This window comes from Megalopta genalis, chromosome 2, assembly GCF_051020955.1.
Source record: "Megalopta genalis isolate 19385.01 chromosome 2, iyMegGena1_principal, whole genome shotgun sequence".
NCBI lineage: Eukaryota > Metazoa > Arthropoda > Insecta > Hymenoptera > Halictidae > Megalopta > Megalopta genalis.
The window spans coordinates 30,445,458-30,459,470 of NC_135014.1; the positions used below are offsets into that span (position 1 = coordinate 30,445,458).

The 14,013-nt window shown below is 32.9% G+C and overlaps 5 protein-coding genes across 8 annotated transcripts; 3 read left to right on the forward strand and 2 right to left on the reverse strand.

Annotated features, from left to right (window-relative positions):
• The first annotated feature begins 69 nt into the window (after window positions 1-69).
• On the forward strand, window positions 70-3,375 carry Eaf (ELL-associated factor). The gene is made up of 5 exons (XM_033486979.2): window positions 70-1,433; window positions 1,510-1,741; window positions 1,817-2,050; window positions 2,282-2,568; window positions 2,660-3,375. The coding sequence occupies exons 1-5, from the start codon at window positions 1,283-1,285 to the stop codon at window positions 2,734-2,736; spliced, it is 981 nt and encodes a 326-aa protein (XP_033342870.1). The 5' UTR covers window positions 70-1,282; the 3' UTR covers window positions 2,737-3,375.
• Window positions 2,987-6,912, reverse strand: Chpf (Chondroitin polymerizing factor). Its single transcript, XM_033486976.2, has 6 exons — window positions 5,604-6,912; window positions 5,220-5,527; window positions 4,558-5,148; window positions 4,211-4,486; window positions 3,956-4,139; window positions 2,987-3,872 (listed from the first exon to the last, which is right to left on the reverse strand). Exons 1-6 carry the CDS (start codon window positions 6,247-6,249, stop codon window positions 3,559-3,561), a joined length of 2,319 nt encoding a protein of 772 aa, XP_033342867.2. The 5' UTR covers window positions 6,250-6,912; the 3' UTR covers window positions 2,987-3,558.
• Window positions 6,913-6,995: 83 nt separating this feature from the next.
• On the forward strand, window positions 6,996-8,507 carry ECSIT (evolutionarily conserved signaling intermediate in Toll pathway, mitochondrial). Its single transcript, XM_033486978.2, has 2 exons — window positions 6,996-8,111; window positions 8,187-8,507. The coding sequence occupies exons 1-2, from the start codon at window positions 7,235-7,237 to the stop codon at window positions 8,459-8,461; spliced, it is 1,152 nt and encodes a 383-aa protein (XP_033342869.2). The 5' UTR covers window positions 6,996-7,234; the 3' UTR covers window positions 8,462-8,507.
• A 167-nt stretch (window positions 8,508-8,674) lies between these two features.
• LOC117229903 (alanine--glyoxylate aminotransferase 2, mitochondrial) lies at window positions 8,675-11,125 on the forward strand. The gene is made up of 8 exons (XM_033486821.2): window positions 8,675-8,834; window positions 8,997-9,085; window positions 9,156-9,340; window positions 9,413-9,728; window positions 9,810-10,010; window positions 10,088-10,402; window positions 10,466-10,717; window positions 10,792-11,125. Exons 1-8 carry the CDS (start codon window positions 8,777-8,779, stop codon window positions 10,900-10,902), a joined length of 1,527 nt encoding a protein of 508 aa, XP_033342712.2. The 5' UTR covers window positions 8,675-8,776; the 3' UTR covers window positions 10,903-11,125.
• Window positions 10,935-13,876, reverse strand: LOC117229905 (transmembrane protein 64). 4 transcript variants are annotated; one of them, XM_033486826.2, is made up of 5 exons: window positions 13,602-13,876; window positions 13,274-13,317; window positions 12,587-13,185; window positions 12,339-12,500; window positions 10,935-12,267 (listed from the first exon to the last, which is right to left on the reverse strand). In XM_033486826.2, exons 3-5 carry the CDS (start codon window positions 13,115-13,117, stop codon window positions 12,103-12,105), a joined length of 858 nt encoding a protein of 285 aa, XP_033342717.1. In that variant the 5' UTR covers window positions 13,118-13,185; window positions 13,274-13,317; window positions 13,602-13,876; the 3' UTR covers window positions 10,935-12,102. The 4 variants fall into 4 exon arrangements, with proteins under 4 accessions (XP_033342717.1, XP_033342718.1, XP_033342716.1 ...); XM_033486827.2 differs by lacking the exon at window positions 13,274-13,317 and having other exon boundaries at window positions 12,587-13,175; XM_033486825.2 differs by lacking the exon at window positions 13,274-13,317 and having other exon boundaries at window positions 12,587-13,188.
• Between the last annotated feature and the right edge of the window lie 137 nt (window positions 13,877-14,013).

The window sequence follows — 14,013 nt, forward strand, 5'->3', positions numbered from 1 at the left end:
GAGGGTAGGTACAGAAACTGCTTTTCTATGATTGATGGACGCTTCACAGCTAGGTATGTAGTATTGCTCTTACAGTTTTAGACAAAGAGAAAAAATGGCGAGTGAGCCATGAATGCAAGTTTCAGCTTCGTTTTTTAAATCGTTAATAGTAAAAATGATATAAAATTGAGAAATTATTCGTTGCTTTCAAAACTACTTCTTGTACAGTAGATTATTAATTGTTAGCCGTCCCAGTTAATAAGTACTGGGATTTCTAAATTAACATTTTGTAAATCATAAAGTAGAAATCATTAGCTAAAATGTAGCTTTTCAAGAATTGTGATAATTGTAGAAATAATTTTCAAGACGTTCGTAAATACGCTGGACTATGTGGCCGAAAATCCTACGGGGCGAAAAGTACAAGTCGAATATCGCGCCAAGTGTTTCAGATGGAGCGCCAGGCAAACAGATGCGCGAATGGAGTGAGATCGCAAGCATGCTAAAGTGAGACAGCTATATTGATCATCAGTGTGATCTGTTTCGCTTGGTGGTGTGCTGATGTCATGCTCTTTTACTCACTCACCACTTTCTCTCTTTGTCTAAAACTGTAAGAGCAGCACTGTTTAGCTGTGAAGCGTCAACCAATGAGAGAAAAGCAGTTTCTCTACCTGCTTCATAATTCTTAGCCGGTTGCCCCCGCATGGGCTTACTATGATGAGGCATTACTGTATGTACATACGTAGTGCAGTGCATACACTCGATGAGTTAATTTTCAATAGAACCTAAGAATTTCAGATATAGTGTGTCTATCAAGAATTTGAGAATGATTCGATTGTAATACATCTAGAGTGCGGTCGAATCAATCGAACGAACACAGACTCTTAGGATTGGTTATTTCTCGTTTCGTCAAAAGTGTTCTCGATATTATTTGACAAATTAACCATAAGTGTTGAATCTTTGTGCACCCAGATTGTACTTGGATTTAACTAGGTCAACGAAGAACCGTGTAGTGCGAACTGTAATTGTTTAATTCTGTTTTCTCGCTTGCCATGCCTATTTATTGATTATTAAGATACAAGTAATCAATCGAACGGACAACCAAGTGTGTTCACTGTAACAGTAGAAATTGCACAGCTTTCTCAAGCAGCTGTTACTGGAAAATGCGAGTGCGCGTCTCTGCCATATTTTGGCAGACAGGCCGATAAAATATTAAATTGGTAATCTAGATTTATTGGGTACTGCTTGTGCTTCGAGCACGTTGCACGGTTACTTTCACGGAGGCCGAATAATCAAAACGGTCCCGATGAAATCGGTTGCCTCTGTCTCCGAAACAAATTTCCAAGGCATCGGCCGTGACATGGCAGGGCGGCTCGGTCTAGGTTCCGAAATTCGAGAACTGAAGTTGGGACCAACCTTCACCAACAACAGATCTACCGCTTTTCACACCCTGAAATGTTAGTGTATGAATTAAGCAAGTTTCAAACTTGGTTCTCCTTAGTTCACACATTCACATTAGCCTCTTAATTCCAGATGATTTTAAACCAGCTAGTGTTGATGTTTCCAAAGTTGCTAGGGTCGATGTGGGAACTAACAACACTATGACAGTCACTGTACCTCATTTAGATGGTGCTGGAATTCCTCATACAGTCTTCAAAGGTTCTCAAAGACCTTATCACAAGGAATGCGTTCTTATAATAGACAGAAATACAGGAGAAATTACATTAGAGAAATTGACAGCGAACATACAAGTTAAAAAGACTAGGTACAGTTAGATCTTATCCTAGCAATTTGTGTATTATAGATGGAAGTGGTTGATACATGATAAATAATTTTTTAGAACTGAACCAAAGTCACAGTCACATTTAGGAGTTCCTGGGTCAAATAGTAGTGGCAGACCTATAACTCCAGTAGAAAACAAAAGAAGCCCCACCCATGGTAGAGCAACTGGGAGAACGAAAGTTACAAGTGGAAAGAAAAGAGAACCTAGTGTTCAGTTGCCTTCAAAACAATTTAGTCCTCTTAGAGTTTCTCCCTATCATGGCAAGAGTCCACCTACCACTTCTATTAATAGGTATTTACGTACCTTTTATTATTGAGTGCAGAGAATTGTTAAATTTTGTTAGTGGGACTGTATTTCTAACAGCTGTAATCTTAGCAGAAGATACTAGAAGTATGACTCCAGTAATAATGCAAATTATTAAAGATTTCAGACCTAGAATAATCTAATTCTTTTCCTATGTAGTAATCATATTATTATACATTAAGATTTTTTTCTAAACTCACTAAAAACACAAAACTTTAGTTCACCAGTACAATCATCTACTGCACCAACCTTGGCTAGTTTGCCAATGATCGGCTCGGATATCGATGACTGCCCTTTAATGTCATCTGGATCATTCCCAGCTACAAATGCTTCTGTACCTCCAAGACCTTCTCCTGCTGTGAATCCTCAACCGACCATAAAACTTCCAGTAAACATAGACAGTGATGAGGGTGCTCTCAGTGATTCTGTTACAAGCAGCTCGAGCTCGGATAGTTCAGATAGCGAATCCGAAATGGAAACTGTTCCAGTGATACCAGGAAGTAATGGTGCGTATTTACAATTTTTATTTAATCATTATTTAGCTATATCCTACTTACTCACAGTATTCTAAAACAGTCGATTTTATACTTTCTTCAGGACATATGCACAGTATGCCAGATAATCTTTTAACTGAGGACTTGAAGCTATCGGAATCAGAGTCTGACAGCGATTAGTGGTAGGGTATACATAAATAACATGCAATAGCATGGCAAACATTGTTCTTCTTTTCGGCGTATCATTTGTTGTGGTCTGTCGAGAAATAAATGACAGTGAAATAGAAGAACTGTTAACTATGTTCTACATCACAGAAAAAAATTTGTATAGCCAGTTTGTAAGGATGCTCCACATATTCTATATGTAGCGGGTAACTTTTACATTTTCCAGTAATAAATACATGGGAAAAGTAACGGTTGCAAACAGTAATGTTATGTATGTACATTTATTTATAAGGTATTAGGGATTGTACAATTATTATTGACTAATATTTAGTGTAATGTTTTGATCTTTATTTTCTTATATATTTCGAAGGTAGAAATCTTGCCAAAACTTTTTACGCACTTCCTAGAAAAGTGGCAAAAGTATTCTCAATTGTTTAATTTGTTGAAATTGATTTTTGTATTGTTTTCCGAACGCTGCTGATATCTGAATGTTATATATGGTACATCCGATTGATTCTATGCATAAAATTTCGTCTTAGCATGGAAAATGTCGTAGTATATGACGTATACACAAAATTGATAAACGATTTTATTCTTCGTAAAATATTTATTTATACGAAATTGTATAAATTTAATAAAGTATTCTTCATAATACGAATCGTATTATATGCAAATACAATTAGTTATATCAATAATTGATTGACAACGTTTCCTCGCGTTACCACGTTTTTGTACTATAGAGATTACTGTCATTTTTTAATCCGATAATAACAAGCTTTCATTGTGCTCATGTAAATGAAGACTTTTATACATTAATTAAAAAGAAAAAAGAATAATTTACGACTGATACAAATTATTCTTATAAATTTGGTAATCTAATATCAATCTTGCGAGCTGACTACGTCGTCCCAAATGGAAAATCCTTGACCGGTCGCAAACTTTGTACATATTACTGTAGGCATTACTGCAGTCAATGTTTTTATATTTGACTTTTAAGGCTGGCTCCACTGCCCTCAATATATGTGCATTACTGAAGGAAACAAACATTTCGTAGAGAGATGTAACAGGTAGATCGTGAGATAGTTTTAAGAGAGGTGGAATGTCCCTATCGGAGTGTGTTATTGGAATGCTAGTCTCGACCATTCTCCGCACTGTAACATTTAAGAAAGCGATCTTAATCCTTCTTTGCTTTAAGTATAGTAAACATTCTCAACTTTTTTTTTTAATCACTTACTTGTATTGTAATCTCTGACGTAAAACGCAATATTATTATAATTGTAATCATCGTATCTTCCATGATTACGATTGATGTCGGTATCAACGTGTTTCGCATCGTTTATGTGAACTATGTCAGGTTGAAACTCCACAAACGGTATCGGACTGAATATTTGATACTGACTGATTGTATTCATACGAATCTGGACATGAACATGTAAATTAATTTGCATTGTTGAAATACAGCAGTAGTTACGGTAAGTAACAAACATACTCTATTTAAATAATCCAACCGCAGTTGTGTTCCTGTCTCAGCGAATAGTATCAAACTCTCTGGTGAAAACTTTCGAATACATAAATCTGTGACAGCAATATTTAACATTGGATCCAAGTCAATAGATGTTACATTACTTGGTAAACGAATAGAAAGCCAAGTTATTTTCGACTGACTTTTTTTGTACTTTTCAGCCAGCATTAGCGCGTATTGTTTAACGTCATGAAACACATCTTCTTTGCCTTTCGATGTGGTACCAAAATTGTATAAAAGAGCCTATTAAAAGATTGTATTAAAAGGATTCCCACGAAAATAAGTATGAAGAAAAAAATTATGGAAACACCTACCATCATCAAAAAAGTTTTGTACTTTTTTTCTATACAGTCTATGGCATATTGTTCGAGAAAATTTAATGCAGCCTGCTTCTTTGACGAATCAACAATCAATAATACATTCACTCTTGTATTTTCTGTCACATATGGAACAGGCAGAATCTCAACTTTGCCAAGAGGCTTGCAAATTTCGATTCGTTTTCTTATTTCTTTACCAGTAATTATGTTGGTGAACGCTATGTCTAATATGTAATCCATTCCTCGGGACGCGTCAAACTTTTGGTATCCGTTTAGTAATTTTTTGAATTTCAATTCTTGTCGAGAGTTGTCGATAACATTGGAGGCTGTTACGTTAATTATTCGGTCGATATCAAACTTTGCATTAGCTTTCAATCTCTGCACGGTTGAAAAATCAGTTTCGAAGAACATGTGAGTTTCATTAAAGCATGTCCATCGTAAAATATCGAAACGACTGGATGCTTTGTTCCCTGGTTGATTGCCAATGGGCCAAGAAACATTGTGATCCTGTGACGGGCCCAAATATGCTGTATCTGAAATCGATTTTCTGATGTCGGAGATTTGCCTCTGAATTTCAATGGATTTCATCTGAAAGCGATATGGAATAGGAATAAGCCATAAATAATTATTGTTAAATATAAATTAACATTCAATCATACCGCTGCAAAATAAGTGTTGAATTTGTAAATAAGCAGATGATCATATATTGGGTATATTACAAATGAATTTAAAAACTCCTCATTTTCAGCTAGATCCTTAAAGTTTTGTTTGAATAAAAATGTGGGTTTCAGCTGGGTAAATTGGTATTGCTGTCCTTGTGTCTGATCAGAACAAACCATTGACGAAGAGTGAACAACACATCGACCAAAATTAACATTGTCTGAATCAGAATAAGCATTCTTCACGCACCAGTCCAAATTGTTTTTTAATTCTTGTACCACTGAATTACTCAAGAGTATTCCTGACTCTGAAAGTCAATCAGAAATTTTTATTAATAAAAAAATAATGTTACAGAAATAACGCTCCGATTTCAATCTTCTTACCTAAAGAACAATAGCTTTGAATGTTTCCAGGAACACCCATATGAACCTTTTGACTTACACTGATCTTGGTAACAAATTCAACTAATTTCTTGGCATTGATGTAGCTTACATCTTTAATCAAGAAATAGTAATCATAATTTTCTAGATAATTGTCAATTATATATTTCATAGTGTGGAATGGTTTCAAAATACTCCTGGTGTCTGTGAACCCAACTATACCAGGAAGGCTAACATTAGGCTTGGTTCCCTCTGGTATAGAAATGAAGTAACGTATTTTATCCACGATATGGGCCACTGTTTTATTAATTGCTATATCTCTACTATGCAAATGTTGTTGACTTGTGATCACTCCTACAAATAATTTTTCTCTAATTCCAAGCTCTGTAGAATAATATCTTGGACGTATCAGTGTTTTTGGTACTCTTTGTGCCTGTTGTGGTTTACTATTGATATTTATCTTTGGTTCATATTCATCTAAGTCATCTGGATAATTCGAATAAGGCATTTGATGATCTGCATTAATGTCATATTCATCCATATCGATAGTCATTGACATCATACTGAGGCTTAAGCCCATGCTTAGCCCAATTATTAAATACATATTTCCCCAGCAGTAGGACAAGAGTATTTTAAACATTGGATTCATACTTGCAGAATATTTAACAATATGTACAATATAAATAGCCCATTCAGTATTTATCACAGAAACTAGAACGATTTGTTTCTTTATATTAAAATTATATAAATTTTAATCTTATGCACTACTAACATTCGGTCATTTCTTCATTCCTATCCTGTAACGTCAGGTGCAGAAACATTCTTTTGTAAGAATTTTAATAATCGTATACAATTTTTTCATTACGAAAAATAGATTCACGAATCTTTTGTTTATCCTCTATTATGTCACGATGAAGGTGTAACTTTGTATATCTTTTCATGCTAAAATGATTTAATTAACTTGGAAAATACATTTGACACACATAATTTGAATATTTATGTAATGTCAAGCTATTAGTCGTAAAATGTATTCATACACTTTAGTGTATGAAACAATTACATATGTACATACTTATATATTACTCAATTTTTAATTTTAAATTTAATTTAAAACTGTTCTATTTTTGATCTCCGTAATGACAGGGGTTCTCAATATGTTTTGCCAAGCCCCGAAAATAGAAATTATATATGTACAATATATAGTACTGTAACAGCAATGACAACTCAGATGCTGACAGACAAATTTATCAACAATTTTTGGCTAGATTTTGGTTAACAGCTTGAGCGTTTTGCCACTTACTAATTGGCACTTGTTGGTACTGTCGGATGTCGCCACTATCGCTGGTGTAATTTACTCTGTCGGTATAATTTAACAGCAGAAATCAATGCACCGTAGTATTGATTACTTTGAATAAAATCGTGAAACTAATGTAAAAGAAGAGTGCAATAATGAAATTCATTACCGAATATAAAAATTATGTTACATCTATCATAAACAACGGTTCGAAAAGTTAATTTAATATAAATTTATTCAAGAATATATACAAGAACTATCTTGTTATTAACATCAAGTACAGTGTGCACAATATATTGCAATATATTTTAATGAGATAGATCATAAAAACGTAATTAAAATGGAATTATTAATACAAAAATTTCCTGCGTTATATAAAATTGGAATATCTAAAAAATCGAAATTTGTACAGTTAGCACTTGTAAATTACATACACAATAATAACAATATTCTATACAACACAAACAAGTCTAAGAATACATCAAGTGTTACTTATCCTTTCCAACAATCAGAAAAAAAAGAAAGACAAACATATTTAGATGTTGTACATTTATATTCTAAGGAAAATCGTTTAAGAACTGGACATGCAGAATTTATTTTGCATGCTATGAAATACATGGAGGAATTTGGTGTGCACAAAGATCTAGAAGTTTATAAAACATTGATGGACGTATTTCCTAAGGGACAATACATAGCAAGAAATAAGTATCAAATCATGTCGTATTATTTTCCAAAGCAGCAAGATACAGCCCTTAAATTGTTGCAAAAAATGGAAGATAATCGTGTAATACCTGATTATGAGATGCAGGAAATAATTTTGAATATCTTTGGTTCAGTCAGCTTGCCCATTATGAAGTTTTGGCGCATGATGTATTGGCAGCCAAAATTTTCTAGATTAAATCCTTGGCGTGTCCCATCTCCTACACCTAATGATCCGAAAGTGCTAGCTGGTTATGCTATAAAAGCTTTATCTAGCAAAGATTTGTTAAGCAAAGTTACAGAATATAGCACAAAGGATGTAGTAGATGCTGTGGATGATACATGGATTATATCTGCGATGAGTAGAACACAGCAAGAATTACTTGCTGTACAACCTACCTCTCAGCCTTTAAATATTGAAGGACCTTTTAAGGTTTGGGTTATGGATAACCATTTAGATTATTTTGTATTGAAAGGAGATCCAATTAAACGTGAAATTGTTCATACTAATGGGGATGGTAAATATATATCCATATAAATAAATACAAATTATATTATAATAAAACTACATGATTTTACCATTTTCCTTTTAGATGTCAACAATATAGAAATTCCTTTTTGGGAGAAACTGCACATTCATATACCTGTTAATATACACGAACAAGATGATGGTGTATATTATGCAATATGTCTCACTGGCACATCCTCCAAAGATTCTCTACTATCATGGATAAGATGTTTGCAAAAAACGAATCCTGTTTTAAATCATATACCTATTGTATTTAAACTAAAATCAGCAGTAGTAGAGCCATTGTACATACAAGAAAGTATAGAAAAAGAGAACAAAAACATATCAATAGATGAGTAATTTATGTACGTAAATCACATGCATAAATAAAGTTGCTTTAAATGTATTGAATCGTTGATTATTTTACCAGGCACACCATTGTTTATTTTGAATATTCTATGTGTATGTATCACAAAAGGAGCTCTTTTGGTTTCTCTGTTTATACATTATTCAATATACCCATATTTTATACATGAGCGTTCGAATGAAAATAAACTCGTTTAACTTTTAGATTTAAGTACAAGTAGACATGGGGTGTTGCCAGAAAAGAGTTGATTGTTCAGTAGTGAAAACGTGTTTTATAATACGCTACTTTATAAATAACGTAACATTGATATGTCGGTACACAATATCGTCAAAATATATGCAAATGTTCGGTATAAAAACTCAAATAGTAAGCATTTCAATATATTTTTTAAGAAACTTAAGCACATACAAATCAGTAATCTAAATTCAAATCTTGGGCGAACTGAATAACTTCCGGTTTTTGAAAGTAAAGTACACAAATTTTTAAATTTCATTTCTACGAGTAACATAATTTTGATCATTTTGATAGAGTTCACTAATCAAACAAGATCTTTGGCAACTAATATAACGGATTCTCTGAAAATGCCGGACTGTAAACACATACCTTCAACTTACATGGTGAGATATTTTTTTACTGCAATAATACTATCTTTGGACTCTCCTTGTGCTAACAGCTTGTTATGTTTAGGGTTTAAATTACGAAGAGATAAAGAAAGCACATGAGTCAATAGTGTCTCCTTCTTTAAGACCATTTTATAAGAAACCCTTAATTATTCATGAAGGTCATAAACAATGGTTGTGGGATCATCGTGGGAAACGTTATTTGGATATGTTTGGTGGTGTTGCTACAATATCTGTTGGACATTCTCATCCGTAAATATACAATTTGCAAAGAAGATATAAGTTAAATAACAAAGTGATGGTCTTCTTATTTTTATTATTTAGGAAAATAGTTGCAGCTATAACTGAACAAGCAACAAAATTAAACCATGTATCCTCAGCATATATGCAACCTCGTTTACATGAATATGTAAAGAAATTAACTAAAAAATTTCCGGAAAAGCTAAAAGTAGTTTATTTAACGAATAGCGGTTCAGAGGCAAATGAATTAGCATTCTTAATGGCTAGAGTTCACACACGTAATCATAGCATCATTTCACTGAAAAATGGTTATCATGGAGCAACTTATGGGACGGTAGCATCCACTGCTATAAGTACTTGGAGGTACCCATTTGTTGTACAACCACCCGGATATTTGCACGTGGGTGCCGATCTTATGTAGAGCCATATTCTGTTATACAATAAATGATCAAACTTATTTTCATAGAAGATCTGATTTCAGGTGACCTATCCAGATGTTTATAGAGGTCAGTGGGGTGGTTCAAAATGCAGGGACTCATTAGTGCAAGCAAATAGGCATTGTGACTGTAACAATGAAAAATGCGTAGCATCAGAGAAGTATTTCACTGAATTTGAGGATACGTTTCGTTTTAGTTTGCCCCGTGCACAGGGTATAGCTGCGTTCATAGCTGAGAGTATTCAGGTACTCTCATAATTTGGAAAAACTATCGTACTGCAAGAATATTTTCTTTTCAATTAATCATAAATGTTACTTGTTAGGGAGTCGGAGGAGCAGTACAATATCCCAAAGGTTTTCTTCAAAGGGTGTACAATTATATCCGTGACAAAGGCGGTCTTTGTATAGCGGATGAAGTTCAAACTGGATTTGGTAGAACTGGTGAACATTTTTGGGGCTTCGAAAGTCATGGGGTGCTACCTGATATAGTGACACTGGCAAAAGGTATGGGAAATGGATTTCCTCTTGGCGCGGTAGTCACTACCACCGAAATAGCCAATAGTCTAAATGCTGCATTGCATTTCAATACTTTCGGTGGAAATCCGATTGCATGTGCCGTGGGAACGACGGTGCTTGACGTAAGTATATTTAATACCTGTGAAGTTTTTTTGAACTGTAATATTTTAATAAATTAATTGCAGATCATCGAAGAAGAGGGACTTCAAGAAAATGCGCATATCGTTGGCATGTACTTGATCAATCGTTTGAATTCTTTTCTATTGGAATTCCCAAATATCGTAGGCGATGTTAGAGGTAAAGGACTAATCATCGGCATAGAATTAATTTCAAATTCAGGAACGAAAGAACCATTAGCAAACGAATGTATGACCGAGATTTTCGAAGACATAAAAGATATGGGTGTCCTTCTCGGCAAAGGAGGATTATATGCAAACGTAAGTGAATCAAAAATTGTACTATAAATATTTACAATATTCAACGTATGAATATTCTTATTTAAAATGCACAGGTATTGAGATTAAAACCACCTCTGTGTGTAAGCAAACAGGATGCGGACTTTACATTCAATGTAATTAAGAAGGTGTTAGAAAAACATCAACAGAAACACTTGAAAGTATAATTATAAACGAAATATAGTTCAAAAAGAACATATAAACACAATCCCTTTTATTTGGTACAATCAGTTATAATTTACATTATTTATGTTACAATTTGTACAATACAGTTTTTGTAGTGTTATTAAATTAAGTTAGCATGCAAATTGTGTGACTACTGTTAAGTTAAATTGATTATTCACAGTATAGATAAACAATATATTTGGCAATAAAATGATTTTTCTTCAACTTTTGTACATTTTTCTTGATTCTAAATAAGAATATATTGCATGGAACATATATTTATGTTAAATTCAGGAATACTTATTTGCTGACATAATAATAAATTAATTTGAAAATTTGTCACATTTTCAGCCATTGTAATTTCAGTCTTCTCGATCAAATGCATTCCGACTTCATTGTCACAATTGTTTTTGTATCGTCGGTATAACTAGTGATTGCATAGATTTTCGTAAACGTAAATATTTTAGACATATTTCACTTTAAAAACATTATAGAAGCGGAAGTATATACATAAAGCAAAAAATAAAAGTTAATTTTTCTTAAATTACCGTTCCTCCCTCAATTTAAATTAAAGTTCAAGGACTTCCATGTTTCTTGTACTTTTATAATTGTATTTTGTCTCCAAATCTTCAAGCAACGATATACGTATATTTTAGAAATTATTATATTTTTGGAAGACTTGTTTTTAAACACATTATACTGGGGTAAGTTTTAAAAAATGTAGAATGCTGCTAATAGTACATTATTAACAAATACAAATGCGACAAAATTTATATAGAGTAAATGAAGACATAAGACATGGAGAGGTTTCCTAGTCAAAAATAAAATTTGGCACAAAATGTAGAAATCTTATTATAGTAAAAAATTGTGTATGTATGCGAAACACTATTTGTTCCTGTTATTGTTTGCAGATTCTCTCTATATCATATTTAATTAAATAACTAGCGATTAATTACTTTTTGTATCACAAAATACTCAGTTTTTTTACGATAATATTATGTATGCAGATACCAATTGTAAAATTATTTCTTTCTGTTCAATAATTAAATGACATTAAATTTTTTATATTAAATTATGTTGTCCAGTGATGAAATATTTTAAATATTTTGAATTTGGAAAAGAAATATATGAACAGTGTAAATAATATCGCTAACATAAAATATGCATGTACCCGCTGCAGAAATAAAAATTACATAAGAGTCTTAGGCGAGTAAATTCGTCAAAACTATCTTAGAATCTGGTAATGTATCAAGAAGATAATGAGAGGAATCAGCCATTGAGGCCAAGTCTGATTCTAATAATGCCAACTGAAGTTCTCTTCGTGCTTTTTGCACAACATACACCATTAATGAAACACCTATTAGAATCTGAAAATGAAATAAATACATTGGTTATTAATAAGACATATCTTAATTATTATTTTTAAATGAACTCTTACCTGAAAACAGAAGACAATGTAACCAGTTGCTGCTGTTGATCTATCTTCAAGAACATCTTGCATGGACCGCAGACTACTGCCCAAATAAATGTTAATTATTTGAGCTGGTAATAAACCTAATGCACTAGCTAAATGATATTGGATGCCACCCATGTTGCTTACCTAAGTATTAATTTTATTTTATTGTTTTAATTAGATGCATTAATACATATAATGTTAAAAAAAAAAGAAGAAGCAATGGTACATACTGCAAAAATAGTGTTTTGCAGACCAAATGGAATAGGAGTCAATCTTGCAAACAGCACGACTTTGAAAGCCTGTGGTCCAGATATAACTCTGAGTATTGCTCTTGCAGTATCATTTTGTAAGAGTGCGCCAATTGGCAGTTTCGATGACAATACACTAAGAGTAACATGTGCTATGGCTATTCCCAAATTAGCTGATAATACCACCATCATAATACCTCTTAATATGCCGAAAAGATATCCACTGGCTATAATAAGGAATAGATAACCAATCACAATGGGAAATGAGACCACCGTGAACAAGGCAATAAATATTATAGTGACTATCCATATGTTTTGATGTTCAATCCAATAAAGCAGCACTTTGATGTAGTCTCTGCAGATGAAAACTATTGCTCCCAAGAGAGCCAAAGTAGTGATCGTTACAACAATGTAACATATCGAATTTGAATTTATGCAATTGCATTGTATCGACGAAGAGTTCTTTGATGGTCTAACACTACCTTCTACATCTTCTATATTAATTATGTCCATGGTCGATGCAATTATCCCTCATTATGTACAAGGAAAAGACTACTTAATTATCATCCTCCTGGTACAACCTACTTGACAAACAAATACAGAACTTATAGATTACATCACCTTATCTCAGTTTTTTTATTAGTACTTGCAAGTGGATATACTACATACACATTACTTTTTATAGTAGCGAAAATAAAGCCATTGAATTATACCTACATAATCATTTTGATTGAGATGGAAAGAAAGTTTCGTTTTTCCGTAAGATTGAAATGAATATATATGAAAAGAGAAACAACTGATATTAAATTGGTTGCTTCAAGAATATGTTACAATTTTTACATAAAATTACTTGTTTTCATTATTTGTTAATGAGAACATTCTACGAATAAATGTCATTCAAACGGTACGATTGTCGATTAGTCGTACGTAATTATTTTATTTATTAAATCAACGAAAATTTATACAAATAATAAACAGGTGTGCAAATTATTTTTACCTTGTGACACTATCATAATAAAGAATCTCTTAAATTGTTCTTCGTCGTTTCTTTCATCACTGCTTTATACAAACAGTAGATCGATTCTTATTCTTCTTTTTCGTATCACTGCACATTCTTATGGAAGAATATAATGGATTTAAAATAAAAATACAAATCATATAACCGCGTTAAATACGGAATATGTAATTGAAATCCGTTTACGTTTCCTGTTCTCAACGAACGGTATAGGATGATGTCAAAGGTACGATAACATTTACATATTACATACAATGTTTCGTAAATTTGTTCTTAGAGGGTGGCTATTCTCGCTAGTTTTCTAATAATCTTTGTCATAGAATTATGTTCCTAGCAGTATCGTGAGCAGGAATTAACAGCAGAAGGAATTAGGAGCATTTAGGGACTTTATTTT

Bases quoted from the DNA above. Each gene is read 5' to 3' on its own strand.
- LOC117229903 (XM_033486821.2), top strand. From the start codon at position 8,777: ATGTCGGTACACAATATCGTCAAAATATATGCAAATGTTCGGTATAAA. The intron at 9,729-9,809 runs GTGGGTGCCGAT...ATCTGATTTCAG, and splicing joins AACCACCCGGATATTTGCAC to GTGACCTATCCAGATGTTTA. The intron at 10,403-10,465 runs GTAAGTATATTT...AATTAATTGCAG, and splicing joins TGGGAACGACGGTGCTTGAC to ATCATCGAAGAAGAGGGACT.
- Chpf (XM_033486976.2), bottom strand. From the start codon at position 6,249: ATGAATCCAATGTTTAAAATACTCTTGTCCTACTGCTGGGGAAATATG. The intron at 5,528-5,603 runs GTAAGAAGATTG...ATTGACTTTCAG, and splicing joins TCAAAGCTATTGTTCTTTAG to AGTCAGGAATACTCTTGAGT. The intron at 4,487-4,557 runs GTAGGTGTTTCC...ATCTTTTAATAG, and splicing joins ACAAAACTTTTTTGATGATG to GCTCTTTTATACAATTTTGG.
- Eaf (XM_033486979.2), top strand. From the start codon at position 1,283: ATGAAATCGGTTGCCTCTGTCTCCGAAACAAATTTCCAAGGCATCGGC. The intron at 2,051-2,281 runs GTATTTACGTAC...ACAAAACTTTAG, and splicing joins CCTACCACTTCTATTAATAG to TTCACCAGTACAATCATCTA. The intron at 2,569-2,659 runs GTGCGTATTTAC...TACTTTCTTCAG, and splicing joins AGTGATACCAGGAAGTAATG to GACATATGCACAGTATGCCA.
- ECSIT (XM_033486978.2), top strand. From the start codon at position 7,235: ATGGAATTATTAATACAAAAATTTCCTGCGTTATATAAAATTGGAATA. The intron at 8,112-8,186 runs GTAAATATATAT...TTTTCCTTTTAG, and splicing joins TGTTCATACTAATGGGGATG to ATGTCAACAATATAGAAATT.
- LOC117229905 (XM_033486827.2), bottom strand. From the start codon at position 13,117: ATGGACATAATTAATATAGAAGATGTAGAAGGTAGTGTTAGACCATCA. The intron at 12,501-12,586 runs GTATGTACCATT...ATTAATACTTAG, and splicing joins TGCAAAACACTATTTTTGCA to GTAAGCAACATGGGTGGCAT. The intron at 12,268-12,338 runs GTAAGAGTTCAT...TTTCATTTTCAG, and splicing joins ACATTGTCTTCTGTTTTCAG to ATTCTAATAGGTGTTTCATT.